General features: G+C 43.7%; 1 protein-coding gene across 3 annotated transcripts in view; it reads left to right on the forward strand.

Moving 5' to 3' along the window:
* Nucleotides 1–16,245, forward strand: part of LOC146796342 (mitogen-activated protein kinase kinase kinase 3-like) — a 436,047-nt gene that overhangs the window by 349,578 nt on the left and 70,224 nt on the right. For all 3 annotated transcript variants that reach the window (XM_085628867.1, XM_085628866.1, XM_085628865.1), the window contains exon 10: nt 2,879–2,946. In XM_085628867.1, coding sequence (XP_085484993.1) covers nt 2,879–2,946 — 68 coding nt within the window. The remainder of the gene's footprint in view (nt 1–2,878; nt 2,947–16,245) is intronic.

A 16,245-nucleotide genomic window follows, 5' to 3' on the forward strand; every position in this document is an offset into this window, starting at 1 on the left:
TATATTATTTAGTATAATAAAATTGGAAACTGTTGTCACCTAATATTTTTTGTCAGACTTCGCTATTTACTAAAAAGTAGGGTATGAGAGGTGTTTTATATTTGTAATACCTACAGGATGTCGTAGAATTTGAGAAGCGCTAGACCGCTAACACTCTACTTAAAACAAAAACTCAGGTCATTTAAAAAGAGTTCAGTATTTGTTAAGCCCCACCGCACAGACCACACTGTGGCTAAAACAGAGGGAAATAAAGAAAGTCATAAGCCGGAAAAATATAACACAGGATTAATAGAAATTGTATGGAATATTAAAATTCATAAAATTAAAGGAAACTCAGTGGTGCTCACTTGCTGCACAGTGTGAAATCAGGAAGTAAAATCCACTAGCAGACATAATTCTGCTTGACTGTACCTTCTTTTTGGACTAACAATGAGGCATGACACAGTACACAAAACAGAATTTTATGTAGTGCTTGCGCCATATTTACCACCAGTGTTTGCAGGAGGTGATGTGGATGCTGAGTGCGCTGTGGTGCCGTTTTGCCTTGTAATCTGTTTGGCCAAAATATTGGGTAGAAGCTGTTTTAGCACCAAACTCAATGCGTACAAACTAATATGTGAGGAATCAGTTGTCCGACCATATTGCTGAACTATACATAAGAAGAGATATTTACGAAGGGAGATAAATGGCTTCCCATGCCTTTTGAATCTGAATGTTACATCAGAAAGTACAATTTTAAGGGGGTGTGGCGGGTAGTGTCAATTATGATAATTTTAATTGAAAGCAGGAGTAAGGATAAATTAATGCAGCCTTAAAATAATTTCGATTATAGAAAAAAAAGCTTAACTTCTTTTGCCTACACAAAAACATGTGTTTCCACCACATTTAGGGATAAAGTTTCAAATTGCCCAATGTGACCTTCAAATGCTGCTGAGACATTTGAGGGAAAAATACTAATTTACATGTGAACAAAATCTTAAAAATGCTGCAGCCTTGACCTTTCAGACACCCTTGTCCACCAGTTATTTCGGGCTATTCTTTATATTTAAAGAAAATAAAATCATTGATGTACATTTACATGTTTAAATAATTAGCAGCAGTTTGACAGAAGAACTTGATTAATACTTTGTATTCTTTGAAACACGTTAAATATTGCCAAAAAAACACTTCAAGTCTGTTTAATGCTTATTCTGCTTCTGAACTCGTTCAAGGACATTTGGGAACATCTTCTGCTCCTCTAGTTCCAGTGCCACTGAAAGGAGGGAGAGGTGATCAGTTAAATGGAATAAATTCTCCCCGGAGGCTAACTTGTAATGCAAATATTAAAATAGGATAAGGAGGACATGATCCTACAGTGTTCAGGATCCAGTCTTGTGTTGGGGCATCAAAAGCAGGGATTATGCAGGGGGATGTGCCCTCACCCAGTCTAGGGTGGCAAACCCATGACTGGGCCCGTTCCTCGCCCGTGTTTGGTGTGATATTGCACAGATGAGCTTACCTTAACAATAAGAGAAATCATTTACTGGTTAAAAATGATAAAAACAGCCCCTTTACAAGGTGACCTTAAGCACATCTTCTCCATGGACGTCATTTATGGGTCGCAGCTATGAACCTTGCCTTATCCTTTGCGACTCCCGCCACTGCCTTTGCGACCCACAGCCGCGGTCCGTGCAGGTAACAGCGGTGGGGCCAGGTAAGGGGGATTTCGAGGGACGATTGTGAGGGAAAATTAAATAAATATTTAATTATCCCTCGGCAACGTCCCTTGAAATTACCCCTTACCTGACCCCACCGCTGTTACCTGCACGAACCGCGGCTGGTGACCCATGACCTCAGGGCTGTCATTTTTATTACACTAATAATGAATAATATCCTATTATTCACCATTAGTGTATTATAAAAATGGTGTACAGTTACCCGGATTATGACCCTGTCTGACAGCTCAGGTAAGTAAAAAATGCTTTTAAATGTATGTTCTATGCATGCTTGAGGGTGAGAGTGTGCATATGTAAGAGGAGTGTGTGTATGAGTGATTGTGTGTGTGTATGTGTAAGCATGTGTAAGTGAAAGTAAAAGTCAAATGGTGTGTAATGTCACTTCCGCTACCTCTGACATTTTGGTGAATTGACGTCCAGGAACTTCTCTAACTTGGACAATACAAGAAAAATGGTGGGGACCTAGTGAGTGTTAGAGTGACATGGGAGAGAAGACATTTGAGGATACTGAGACAGTTTTTACAGTACCTGTGGGACGGGTCGGGTAGATTAACTTCAAATTCAAATTGAAACCCAACCTAATGTGGTTGAGACGTCAATTGGGGAGTCTCGGTACTGATCCCGGAGAAAAATTAGGGCCTGGAGTGAACTGAAGTTTTGTGTGTGTAAACACCTTTGAGAAAACTGTGTAATAAAGATCTAGAAAGCTAAGCATGTTCTTGCTGTTTCTGGGAACAGAAATCCCCATCAGGCAGAAGCAGCGTTTTCATTGGTTTCCACAGGCAGGATGTTTAGGGCAGTGGCCACAAAGAAGCAAAGATGGGGGGGCAGATTTCACTCAACCACAAAGGGCCCACTTTTCAGCCCAAAACTACTGTCTCCATGGTGACGTGTAAGCTGTATCTTGACAGTAGACAGAGCTGTGACTCATGCCTGTTCACTGCAGTCTCCATGGACTGCTGGGAATGTATTAGACTCTTGCGAAACAAGCTCTTAATTGCATTTTTTGGGTACTCCTCCAAATCTTAGTATGTTTTTTTAATATCTGGAAGAGAGCCCAGTGTTCTGTTGGAAGCAGTGGGGGAGTATGGATAAGAAAGTAACACTGGTAAATTTATCAGCTGCTTTGCTTGGTAACATGGTGTTTGTATTCTGATTTCCAGTCCGGCCTTTACGCAGCCATCTGTTCCAAGGCGAACGAGTCAGACCACCGACAGCTTGGAGTGTTTGGGTAAGAAAAGTGCACTTTTTGCATTTAAGCCTTTTTGAGGTCTCCCATGAACCATTTCCAAAGAGTTTAAAGGCATTCAAGTGAACTAACATTTGTACACATGGCCATGCTGTAAAGACATCCTAAATATTAGTTCATTTCTTTAGGGTTATGAGAAAGCTGATTTTATTTCCTACGGTGATTTTTTTTCAATTAAAAATCTCAATGATTTTGATTGTTTTACTCTGTTCCTGACGTACTCCTGAAGTCAGGAATTTACAAGGCAATATCAATGTCCTCTTTTCAGTATTTGTTACTTGTTGCTATGAATATTTTACTTACACAGTCTTGCAACTCTGATAACATCATTTACACTTCATATCGCCCACTGCTATTAGTCCTAATGGAGACTTTCTAAAAATGATATTGAATTCAGTTACTTGAATCCTCCAAGCTATAATTTGATCAGCATCTGAAGAGTTTTGTGGGATTTTGTAAGCTACTACATTGCACCACCTTGGTATTTGATTTTCTGTAAATTCTATTAAAGGTATCAAATATTTGAGCACGTTATTCTCTAGTTCTTCCATTATATCAGTAGATGTAGACCTGCAGTGTGCGTTTGGGCAAAGAACTGACCAGGCCTTTGTCTTACACCCCAAATTTCACCCCCTCCTTTCTCACCAGCCTGCAACATCTATGTAGCTAGATGCCACCAGTATCAAGGTTCATGACTCAGCAGGGTGCACACTCCTGAGAGTGCAAAGCTGACTCTTCAGTACATGGCTGCCCTAATCTGGGAAATCTATATTTTCTGATAGATACTTCTATAGACACATTCCCCACATTTAGAATTTCCTCGGGCGCCAAACATTGCAATAACTCTTCTGCACCGGGTGGTCAGCTCTATATCAATGTAAGGTTCTACCCTGGACATGGCATCAACGGAGCCATATAGTGCCACCCTAAACTGGATGTTAGTTCTTTGTTTTCCATGCCCTTAGATGTAGACCTGGAGGGGCTCTCCATGGAACACTTTCCCAAAAATCATACAAATAGCAGGGGTCTTCTTCTGTTGCTTGGGCCTTAAGCACAATTCTAAGTTGTGTAACCAGTGCAGCTTCTTGTAATCTAAGGGCATAAAGGAGTGGAAGACAAAGTTGTTTATGGCACAGCTGCATGGTAAGCACCTTATCAGCACCATTCAAAGACCAGATCGTCACCCTCCTCCAGGTCATCAAATAAAAGAAAAAGCACAACAAGCCATGCAGACGTGAGAGTTCGTCACCTAAATGCAAAAAACAGCAGAGTTGCTATCAAAAGGTTGAAATTGTCAGGCACTGGCTCGTTCCATAGAGTGGTGTCCTCTGCCTGTCAATTTCAGTTCTGCAGGTTTTGCGCCATACTCAAGCGGTATGCCCTTTCTTCAGCTCCAACTTTACCAGCCAGTCCAACAGCTAAACCAGGTACTGCAGCAGTGCATATTTTCTTTACAATATAGGGTCTGAGGCAGATCCGTGCCCAGACAGGCCCAGCAGCAATCCTTTAACTCCTCCTTCACATCCGTACCACTCTGAAAGCTGCTTTAGCTTTCCCTTTAAAAGACCATATGCAGCATTTGAGGAGAAAGGTATCATACTATTTGAAGGCCTGGCAGACCATCTGGAAGCACCGGTGGAGTCTACAAATTATAGTAATGAAGTATGTCATTCTTTTTCACCAGTTTCCATTCCTCCATTCCAGTCTCTTCTCCTCCCAGTCAGTCAGGCAAGGCAAGCACATTGACATTCTCCCACAAGAATATCCAGCCTGGTTACAAAAGGGGTGGGGGAGTTAGTATCAGAACAGGACAATGCGTAGGGATGTTACTCTTGTTCTTTCTGGTGCCCAAAAATGATGGCAGGCTGCATGGACCCGCTTGGTGCTCTACTCACCAGTAACAGCATCATAATTCAAAAATATGCCCATGAAACCCAACTTTACTCGAAAGTCTCCTCTGCTTCAGACATTTAATGTCTCAAACACCGATTGCACATCATCCATACCTGGATGTCCAGCAAAACCTGCAGTATAATGCAAACAAGATAGAACCACGGTCAGTTGCAGAGAAAAACAAATAAGATGCAGCACAAACCTGAATCAATGACATGAACTCTGATAGCTTCCAACCCCAACTTTCACTGAAGATCAAGTTCCTTGGATTCACCCTGGACACCAATCTCACCCTCAAGGAACACATTGGCCAAAAAAAATAAGACAGTCTAATAGTAGCTCTTTCTTCTAAAGAGAGTTAAACCTTTTCTTACAGCAAGCACCTTGAGGACTGCAGTTAAAGTGCTCATAATCTCGCATCTGGATGGTGGTAGTGCCCTACTCCACGGCCTTCCTGGCTCCACATTGGATCCCTTAGGGGCTTCCTTCATGCCACAGCACATCTCACCTGAGGCTTGAAGAAATATGATCACATCCCTCCCATCCTGATGGAACACCATTGGCTCTCCTAGCCAGCCAGAACCGCCTTTAAAGCCAGCTGCATCATTTACAGAGCCCTCATGAGCAGCACCCACCCGACTTATCTTGCAGACAAGACCACCATGTCTGGTGGTTCTCGGCATACCCACAGCTAGGACACCAGCAGGCTGCAGACTGATAAGTGTAAAAAATTAAAAAACAAGGCAGCAGGCCTTTTCCATCTATAGACCCGCGATCGGAAACAGCATCCCTGTATCATTCAGTACAATTCCAACACTTCTCCAATTTAGAAAAGAGTTTAAGTCTTACCTTCCTAAAAGACACTGCATCACAATGCATTAGCCATTTACAACCCAGCTTCTTCTACTGTTACTCGTTTTCTTTATGTTTTCTATAACCATGTACAGCGTTGAACTGCTTTTTGGCTTGGTTTGTGTGTAGAATTACCATATAAATACATGCTTACTTACATACATAGCTACATCCCATTCTACATCTCCGGGTCTTGAATATTTTACTCTGCAAGGAGGAATCCAATAAATTGTCCTCTGTACAGGATCTCCTGGCCCTGAAACTATGAGACTACATGGTGTACCTCGACTTGCAAGTTGCTTACTTTCATATTTGATCCAGCCGTCACATAGGAGATACTTCATTTTTTTGGGGCTCCACCCACTACCAAATTGCAGTCCTCCCATTCTGATTAACTTTGACACTGGGAGTCTTCACCAAGGTAATGGCAGCGGTTGCAGCACATTTTGCTGGACTGGGTTCTTGTTATTCGTGTACCCGGACGATTGCCTCTACAAGGCGGGCTCACCGCAGCTGGTGTCCAATTGACTTGGGCTTTCCCATGAACCTGCTTAAGTCGCACCTAGTGCCCTCTAAATGCCTTCTGTTCATAAGGGAAGTGTTTGATAAAACATTTCTCAGAGCCTTCCCTCCCTCTCGGGCGATACAGAACATTTGGGATAGAATTCTGTTATTTCAGGTGGGAGCTCATGTTCCAGCCCTTTTGGTTCTTTGCCTACTAGGTCTGCTGCTCCTTGCATCCTCCTGGGAACCCCAGTGCCCTGACACATGATGTTGTAACAGCAGTGTCTCTGTCTGCAATGGTTCAAGCACAGGAGCAATATACTTTGACAGCCTCGAGATCTCTCCAGATGCTGTGGGGAACCTCCAATGGTGCTTGGTAAAGAATAAACCCAGCTGTGGTAAGACCTTTAGACACTGCCAGCAGTAGCCCCATGGTGAGATGAATACCTCCCTTTTAGGGTGCGGTGCCCACTTGGAGAAGCTGGAGAACTGGGAGGACTTTGGTCTCTTTTGAAGCAGGCTTTTCCCATCAAGTGGCTCGAGCTGTGGGCAATTCATCAGGCTCTACACCTGCTGTCCCTTTGTGTTTGGTCAATACAGATCCTTATGGACAACTAGGTTCAGTGGGCTCCTGGATTCTATGCCAGGAACCATTGAGACTGTAAGCCTGGGCTCGTGAACACAGGATTTAGCTGGTTGGCAATCCTTTAGCAGATTATCATAATATGAGAGCTGACAGCTTCAGTCGCCGTCATCTTGCAGACCACGAGTGATGCTTGTATCTGGAAGGGGTACAATCCATCTCTCCTCCCTAGAGTACCCCTCTGGTGGACCTTTTCCCCACTCACAAGTATATGCAGTGACCTCTGCTTTGTGCCTTCCATTTTCCGTTCACAGAAGCCCTGGGGGATGCCTACCCTGGGGCTTTATCATACACTGTGCATTCCCTCCCATACCTCTGATTTCTTGGGTGCTGAGGAAGCTTCTCGTAGTCTGGGCACAGGTATCCTGATCACTCCAGACTGACCACACACTGTGTTATGGAGACCTCCTATACCTCTCTTTGTTCTCCTCTTCATCCATTGAGGGCTTACCTCCTCTCAGGGTCGTAGGGGCCGCAACCCAAACTCCAGAGCCTCCACTTTCATACCTGGAGATTGACCAGGGACATCTGAGCTCCTTTCATCTACCACTGGAGGTGATGGACATCTTTCTGTCAGCATGTCATCCCTCTACGAAGACAGTTTACATGGGCGAGGGTACTGAATTGTTTCCTGAAACGCAGAGGAGAACATTGACCCTCTTAAGGTACATCTTTCAGGCATGCTGTGCTATTTGTTAGCCCAGCACAGTTGTACATTTGGCACTGTTAAAGGTTCGATTTCAACTTTTTCAGTCTTCATTTGTTTGCTCTGTTTAAGCTCCTGATAGTTATGAGTTTTTTAAGGTACTGGCATACATGTTTCCGTTTTACATGTTCATTATGCCTCAGTGTGCCTTAATGTGGTTCTAAAATTTCTGATGGGGACTCCACACAAGCCAATTCTTAGTTGCAGGTTGCAATCAATCAATCAGTGGAATTATATAGTGCGACTAATCACACAAGAGGGTATCCAGGCGCAGAAGGGTCATGATGGATCAGGGGACTCAATCGAACAACCAGGTCTTAGGTGCTCTCCAGAATTCCATTAGAGCGGTGGAAGTCCGTAGCTGCAGAGGGAGGTTGTTCCAGGTAGGAGAAGGAACATCCCCCGCTGTTACTTCGGTGGATACGAGGGGTGTGGGTGAGTGAGAGGAAGGCAGAGCGTAGCTGTCTATTAGGATGATAGAAGTTCAGGTGGTGGTTGATGTAGGTTGGTCCTTGGTTGTGCAGTGTTTTGTAGATGTGGATCATCAGCTTAAATGGGCATCTCTTATGTATGGGGAGAAAGTGGAGTTTTCTAAGGTGGAGGATGATGTGGGTCTGTCTGGGGAGGCCGAGGATGAGTCTGGCGGCAGAGTTCTATATGGTCTGGAGTCTCTGAAAAAGGTGTGTGATGATCTCTGCGTAGAGGGCATTGCTGTAGTCTTATTGGTTGGTGATCAGGGCCTGAGTGATGGAACATCTGGTGATCAGGGGAGCCATTTGAAGACTTTTCGTAACATGCAAAGTGTGAGAAAGCTGGCAGATGAGACTGCGTTGATCTGGCACTTCATGGTCTCTTTCCTGTCCAGGATTATGCTGAGGTTTCTGGCGTGGCAGGTCCGTTTGGGTGATGGTCCTAGTGCCTAGAACCACCAGGAGTCATTACAAGGGGTGGTGTTGTTGTCGAAGATCGGCACTTCCGTTTTGTCTATGTTGAGCTTCAGGTAGGTGTCTTTCATCCAGTTAGTGATGCTCTTCATGCACCTGTGGCAGTTGGTTCTTGTGTTGGCGGGATCTGCTGAGAGCGAGAGGATGAGCTGAGTGTTGTCTGCACAGGATATGATGTCTAGTCCGTGGGATCTAACAATGTTAGCCAAAGGGGTCATATAGACATTGAATAGGGTGGGGCTGAGGTAGGATCCTTGGAGGACACCGCAGATGATGTCCTTGGATTCGGAGGTGAATAAAAGTACACAGGCTTTCTGCGTTCTTCCAGTAAGGAAGGAGACAATCCATTTGAGGGTGTTACCTTAGACACCAATGTGATGCAGTCTTCTGATCAGGGTGTAATGAGATACAGTGCCGAAGGATGTTTAGAGCTGGAGAAGGATCCGTTTCCCTGGTCGAGGAAGGCTCTGATGTCATCAGTGGCCGTAATTAAGGCAGTCTAGATGCTGTGGTTGGCGCAGACTCTGGATTGGGAGGTGTCTAGGAGAAGGTTCTGCTCTAGATATTTAGTGAGTTGTCGGTTGATGGCTTTTTCCAGGACTTTGGCGGGGAAGGGGAAAGAGAGGTGGTGCGGTAGATCTTGAGTTCAGCACCTTGTTCCGTGAGGTGTGGTTTGACTTCTGCATGTTTCCAGTCCTTGTGAAAGGTTGTTGTGGTGAGTGAGGAGTTGAAGAGGGTGATGCGCTCACTGTTGATCCTGCGGCCTCTGAGGTTGAAAATGTGGTGCGGGCAGAGGTCTGTGGGGCTCCTGATTGAACAGAGTTCATGATGTTGGTGGTGTCCTGTGGGGTGAGCTAGTCTCATGCTGTCATTCGGTGGTCCGTGTTGGTTTTGATAATTAAAACTGTGTTTTGGTGGCCATCTCATCAGCGTTGCTTATCATGAGCTTCAATCACTGTGTGTCGGTGCCCCATTCTGCTCCTCCTTTCCAGATATGCTGGTTTTGGAAACAAAAGTGTCCATTCTTCTGAAGGTGGTAGCCCAATTCCTTGTGGGTCCGTCCATTACACTACCCATGTATATTTTATCCTCCACCTCATCCTACTAAGGAGAAACCAAGACTGCCTAATTTGGACCCTATAGTGTGGTCAACTATTGCATCGACAGGTCTAAGGATTACCAATATCATGACATGCTTTTTGTTGCTATGGGGGCACCAAGAAAAACAAAGCTGTCCAGTAGAGGACTTTATCTATGTGGATCAAGTTTTGCATTAAGGTCTTCTAAGCCCTTGCTGAATAAGAACCTCCAGGAGGTATTAGAACCCATTCCACCAGGTTAAAGGCAATTTCTTTGACCTTATGTAGGGGTGTGCCTATCCAGTATATCGTGCAGCCACTTGGACATCAATTTATACATTCGCTAAGCATTACTGCTTGAACTGAAAATTCCAAGTTGCCTCAATAACCAAGGAATTTTGATTTGACCATTTTCTCAGACCCACTACTTGGGAGGAGTATTTGTGCAATATCTATTAAAAATATGGTGCTAAAGGATCAATCAGAAGAAGTTTCTCACCTTCCGGTGTAAAAATGGTGGATACTCCCTGCAGCTTCCTCACCAATCCCAGATATCTCTCCATTCTGAGGAGTGGTCATATTTATCGCATTTATAAGGTTCCAATTTAGGGACTAATGTAAATATTGGTAGATGGGTGACCCTTTCACTACGGGGACGGATATCCCGTCTCCCAAAATCGAAATTCCATAGAGTATTTTGGGGTTTAGATTTCGGCGGATAGGATAGCCCTCATTGTTGTGACGGGGTAACTCATCCGCCGATATCTAAATCAGGTCCTTAGTTTGGTGTACTGCATGTCTACCAGTTATAATTTTACTGTCTCTTTCTCTACCTGTAAGGCCTCAGAAAAAAATGGATGAAGAACTGATGTTAGGGTTGGTGTGTTGCTATACGGCTCTAGTGATCTCACACCCAGGATGGTACTCGACGCCAACATGGAGCAGAGTGCTCCCTACCCGCTCAGGCGAGCAATTGCAAAGATTCAGTATTAAGTCTGGTGTATGGAGTGATTCCAAACTTGAGGAAACTTACAGGTAGATAGAGTATCTACCAGAAAGATTGTTGCAGAGGTTAGTTAAATTGTTCTTCAGTAGCTGCCGTGCAGAAGGGCCCACAACACAAGGCAGAGCAGCAGTGCAGAGGTATGACTCAGAGCTGTTTCATACCTCTTGTGTATATGCTCTGAGCTCGCCTCAAGCTTTTGTGATGCTGCAGGCAAAGAGCTAGATCAAGTAAGGCAATTATCACAAATAAAATGGCAGCAAGATTATGGAATTTCAGCTGCATGGTAGGTTTGGAGAACAGAGCTTTTCTGCGAACAAGTTGATATCCTGGCGATAGTTTGTGGCCGTAAAATTTGTTAGGACACAGATAATCCATATAGGCATGTTTACTTGGTTTCTGCATTCATCTACCAAACCTCTATGGCTAGACTCACATGCAGTGCATTATTCTGCCACCTAATGGTTGGGTCTGGAATTGCATCTAAATTTATTAAACTTTTAATTGTGTCTGTCCTCATTTGGTCTCATGTGGTCTTCCATAGCAATATGAATTCTTATTTTACTACTCAGGGAATGCATTTTTGGTGTTCTGTTGAACAATTTTGCCTGCGCCCCCACGAAATAGGAGGATGTTCTCTGTTCTGTACCAAGATAGAAATGTACTTTCTCCTACCTTCTGCATGATTGGTCGTATATATTTTCCCATGGTGTGAAATATAATGCACATTGTTTGTCAGTGTCTACATGCTGATACGTTTTTCTCATTTTGCTTGGCCATCACCCAATCACAACCCTCCCTACCGTCCCCTAAAGTTATTACTTCTGGTAATTCTACATTCTAGAAGATTGACAACAGTATCAAGTTCTCTCTGTGGGCATAAATGTTGCAGCTTTGGATTCCATGAATCAGGAACGTGGAATTGAAGCCGAGCCCCTCACGCATGATGATGGTTTGCACACCTAGGATCAGTTTAGATAACCAAAGTATGTGAATAAGGCCTTTAGCAGCGAGTTCTGTTTGTCTTTACCTTATCTTAGACATGATTCCCTGCTTTAGTTTCCCCCTTTCAAGGAGGCCTGGAATGTGATGTTCTGTCTACTGATCATAGATATTAGTAATTAGGTCAAAGTCATTTGTTTCAGCATTTACACAAAATAACAATCGGCTGCTTGACTGAATCAGAACAATATAATGAAAAACATATCAGGACTGGCACTAAAGAGTTTCAGTCATAAATGCATGAGTGCCAGTCGCTGATGTATGGCCTCCTGTATGCCTGAGACCTTTCCTGGCGGCTCTCTCTGCCTCAGATGTTTGTTTGCATATCCAGATGATACCCCAACTAATCAGTTCCCTGGGGTCCCCTTATCACTGTGATGTTCATCTGTTGGTCGAACATGTCCATGAGGCATGGGTTCAGTACTGAGAGAGAGAAATCATCTCACCACATAACTGTTAGATTTTTTAGCAATTGATGGCCTTTTGTCACAACTTGCCAATGGAAAATAGGAGAATAAATAGGCAGCAGGATTCTGTTCTTTCCCAGATCTATTAATATTTCTGAAAGGGATAGTCCTGCAGTGGGCGCATCTTCTCCACGGGATTGCCAAAATTACTTGATGAGCAGTGATACTGTGAACATCCATCCTCACATGTAAGCCAATGATAGTCTTTGCAGACCCATACCACGCCAGACTTTCCTTTTCGACCTGTGAATACTTCTTTTGTATTGTCAGATCTCAGCTGCTATTGGCAATGATGTGTCGGGGGCTTCTAGATCATGCCCGGCAACAATATTAGCACCTAGATCGTCAGGGCTGCTCTGTGTGCCTGACCCGTGGTCTAAGAAAAGGCCAGACACTTTAGGACTTGATGTCTCAAATGCGATTTGGCAATGCTGTGGCAAAGTAGATACCTGGCTTCTACTGGTGAGGTTTCGCATGAGTGTGCTGGTGGATTTAAAGCCGCAAGTGTGCCTTGCACAATAACTGACCATCCCCAGATGCTACCCGAGACCTGGCATGTTGCTGACATGAGAGATTCCTCTTTGTCAGTGTCTGGGCACATCCCATGTTTTGATAAGATTTGCCTGTAAAACCTGATGAAATCCCAGGTCAAACAGGATTACTTTAGAAGCAATCCCAGAGTCATTGGATGATCATCCAACTACTCTAGAAGTCATTTTCACATCATCAGACATCATCAAGCTCTTGAAGTCATCAGCAGAGTTTAGAAACTTGAGCTCGATGACTTGTGGATGACTTGAAAATGAGCATCTGATGACTTCACAAGGTGTGACTATTCCTGATGACTTCAGGAGGATTTAAGAATGAGTATGCGATGACTTCACAAGGTGTGACTATTCCTGATGACTTCGGGAAGACTTAAGAATGAGTATACGATGACTTCACAAGGTGTGACTATTCCTGATGACTTCAGGAGGATTTAAGAATGAGTATGTGATTACTTCATAAGATCCAATTGTGCTTGATGATTTGAAAATAAACATCCAAATCTCCACAAGCATCATTTCTTCTTAACATGATGAAATTTCTCCTTATGTTTTGAGAATGATTATACTTCTAGTGCAAGAGGTAAACACTCATTACAACTAATCTTTTACCACTACTACCATCACCCCGCATACCATCACAATGCAACTACCATTACTCGGCAATGCCATTACAACGCATGGCATTACAATGCATATGCATTTACCACACATGCTTTTACAACGAAATTTGTTGTAAATGCATGAATGGTAGAAGCATATGTGATTTATATGTAAGTATAAGGTATGTATAGGGTTTGGGTTTTGGAGTGTAGGGTTATATGTTTTGGGGTTCAGGGGTAATTTTAGGGTTAAGGCGTTTGGGGTGCTGGGGTATTTATAGGGTTCAGGGTGGGTTTAGGTTTTGGGGTGTCTGGGTATTTTTAGGGTTCAGGGTGGGTTTAGATTTTGGGGTGCAGGGGTATTTTTAGGGTTCAGGATGGGTTTAGGTTTTGGGGTGCAGGTTTATTTTTAGTGGTCAGGAGTAATTTTCGGGTTAAGGGCATGTTTGGGTTTTGGGATGCTGCGGTATTTTTAGGGTTCAGGGTGGGTTTAGGTTTTAGGGTGCAGGGGTATTTTTAGGGTTTAGGTTTTGGGGTGCAGGTTTATTTTTAGTTGTCGGGTAGTTTTAGGGTTAAGGGCATGTTTGAGTTTTGGGGTGCCCAGGGTATTTTTGGGGTTCAGGGTGGGTTTAGGTTTTGGGGTGCAGGGGTATTTTTAGGGTTCAGGGTCGTTGTAGGTTTTGGGGTGCAGGTTTATTTTTAGTGGTCATGGCTAATTTTAGGGTTAAGGGTATGTTTGGGTTTTGGGGTGCTGGGGTATTTTTAGGGTTCAGGGTGGGTTTAGTTTTTGGGGTGCAGGGGTATGTTTAAGGTTTAGGTTTTGGGGTGCAGGTTTATTTTTAGTGGTCCGGGGTAGTTTTAGGGTTAAGGACATGTTTGGGTTTTGGGGTGCCCAGGGTATTTTTGGGGTTCAGGGTGGGTTTAGGTTTTGGGGTGCAGGGGTATTTTTAGGGTTCAGGGTCATTTTAGGTTTTGGGGTGCAGGTTTATTTTTAGTGGTTATGGGTAATTTTAGGGTTAAGGGTATGTTTGGGTTTTGGGGTGCTGGGGTATTTTTAGGGTTCAGGGTGGGTTTAGTTTTTGGGGTGCTGGGGTATTTTTAAGTGGCATGGTGGGTTAGGGTTTTGGGGTGTAGGGGAATTTTTAGGGTTCAGGGTGTGTTTGGGTTTAGAGGTGCTGGGGGATTTTTAGGGTTCAGGGTGGCTTTAGGTTTGGGGTGTAGTAGAAAATGTAGGGATCAGGGTGTGTTTTGTTTTTGGGGTGCTCAGGGTAATTTTAGTGTACAGGGTTCAGTTTAGGTTTTGGGGTGCTAGGGTAGGTTAAGGGTTCAGGGTGGGTTTGGGGGTGTAGGGGTATTGTTAGTGGTCAGGGTGTGTTTTAGGGTTCAGGGTGGATTTGGGGTGCCAAGGGTAATTTAAGATTTTAGTGGGCATAAGTATTGGGGTGGTATGGGTAATTTAACAATGTTAAGGGGTGTTTAGTTATTGGGATAAAAGAGGCCTTTTTTTGTTTTTAGTTTTTTAAAAAAAATAATTAAAATAAAATATATATATACATATCATATTAAAAAATATATATATATATATTTACCATAAACACTTTTACAAACTTTATGCATTCACCGTGCACGCCTTTGCGTTGTCATGGCATGCGTGGTAAAGGCATATGGTCGACCTCTGAGATGGGTATCTGGTTCGAGCCTCGGCAGGGAGGCTGAAAATACTGTGATCCTGGGCATATCACTTAATCTCCCGGAGCCTAACAAAAATGTGTCCGTCTGTATTGTGCCTTAATGTAGAATAAAGTACCTGTTTTTTCCATAAGAGTAGCACTGGGTTGGACAATCACATTATTGCATGGCTGGGTGTAGTGTTGAGTGCTGAACCTGTGTGCCACCAAACTTACCTCCATGAGAAGCCTGTGACTGCTCACCATTGCTACCACCGAGAAGCTAGTGTTGAAAAGGTTGTAGTTTGCCCAGTTTTGCAGAGTCATAGTAGAATGGGCCCTGGGACAATAGAGTAAAATGACTCCAGCCTACACACAGCCGTGGCCCATAGCCCCTAACTGCTCCATTGCCCATGAATGGGGTTTAACAATCAGATCACATGCCTAATTAAAAATCAATAACATCTTTTCAAAGTTGGCCTCCTTGCCATTAAAACATATTTTGTTGCTTCCCATCTGGCATCTTCACTGAAACCCTCTTGGACCTTTTTAAGGTAAACCAATCTTTGCTGGATCCTATTAGTCATGCCACCATGGTGATGCCTTCAAAAGCACTAGGAAGAACGTGGCCCTCTTTTATTTCAAAGCAAAATCAACACACACACACAAACACATACACACTGCAAGTCTCATTAAGGGAGACAAGCCCAGAAGCCTCTAGGATATCTCGCTGAGCCAGCTTCCTGATATCTCCATGGCAGGGGCCATCTCAGCACTATCCAACCTGAAATCAGGATCACTCTATAATCCATGTTCTCCCTCTACCTTAAAATAATTGATGCCTGTTCTTGCCCCAACTCGTTGCACTGCTATCAGCTCCTCTTTTAACATGAGCATTGTTAGTCAGCTTTACAAGAAAGGCATCTTCATTTCACTCATGAAAAAAGCTAGCCTGGATCCTAATAAGCTAAAGATTTAGCGCTCTATCACCCTCTTTCCAGCCTTTTCCAAGGTCTTGAAACAGCTGGCCAAGTTGCTTCAACATCTTGAATTGCTTAACCCACTATCTTGGATTGGGAATGGTGATATAGGCCTGGTGTACCTCTTCCTGGGAAACTATGGACCCGAGTACACAAGACAACGGGCTTTATTAGACAACTCATCGTTCTGGTGTCCGCTCACAGGAATCTTCCACGCTTGGCATAAAAGATTTTTAAACCTGCTATTACAAGAGGACTGCTAGTCACAATTAATTGTGCAGTGACTGGGCAATGAACCGTCCCCCTTCCATACTGTGAATTTAATTTGCCAAGACTTTGGGCAGTTTTTAGGCCTTCCTTGGGGGGCAGGCATAGGACCAGCAGAGGACCCGAG

The sequence above is a fragment of the Triturus cristatus genome, chromosome 10 (genome assembly GCF_964204655.1).
Source record: "Triturus cristatus chromosome 10, aTriCri1.1, whole genome shotgun sequence".
Taxonomy (NCBI): Eukaryota; Metazoa; Chordata; class Amphibia; order Caudata; family Salamandridae; genus Triturus; species Triturus cristatus.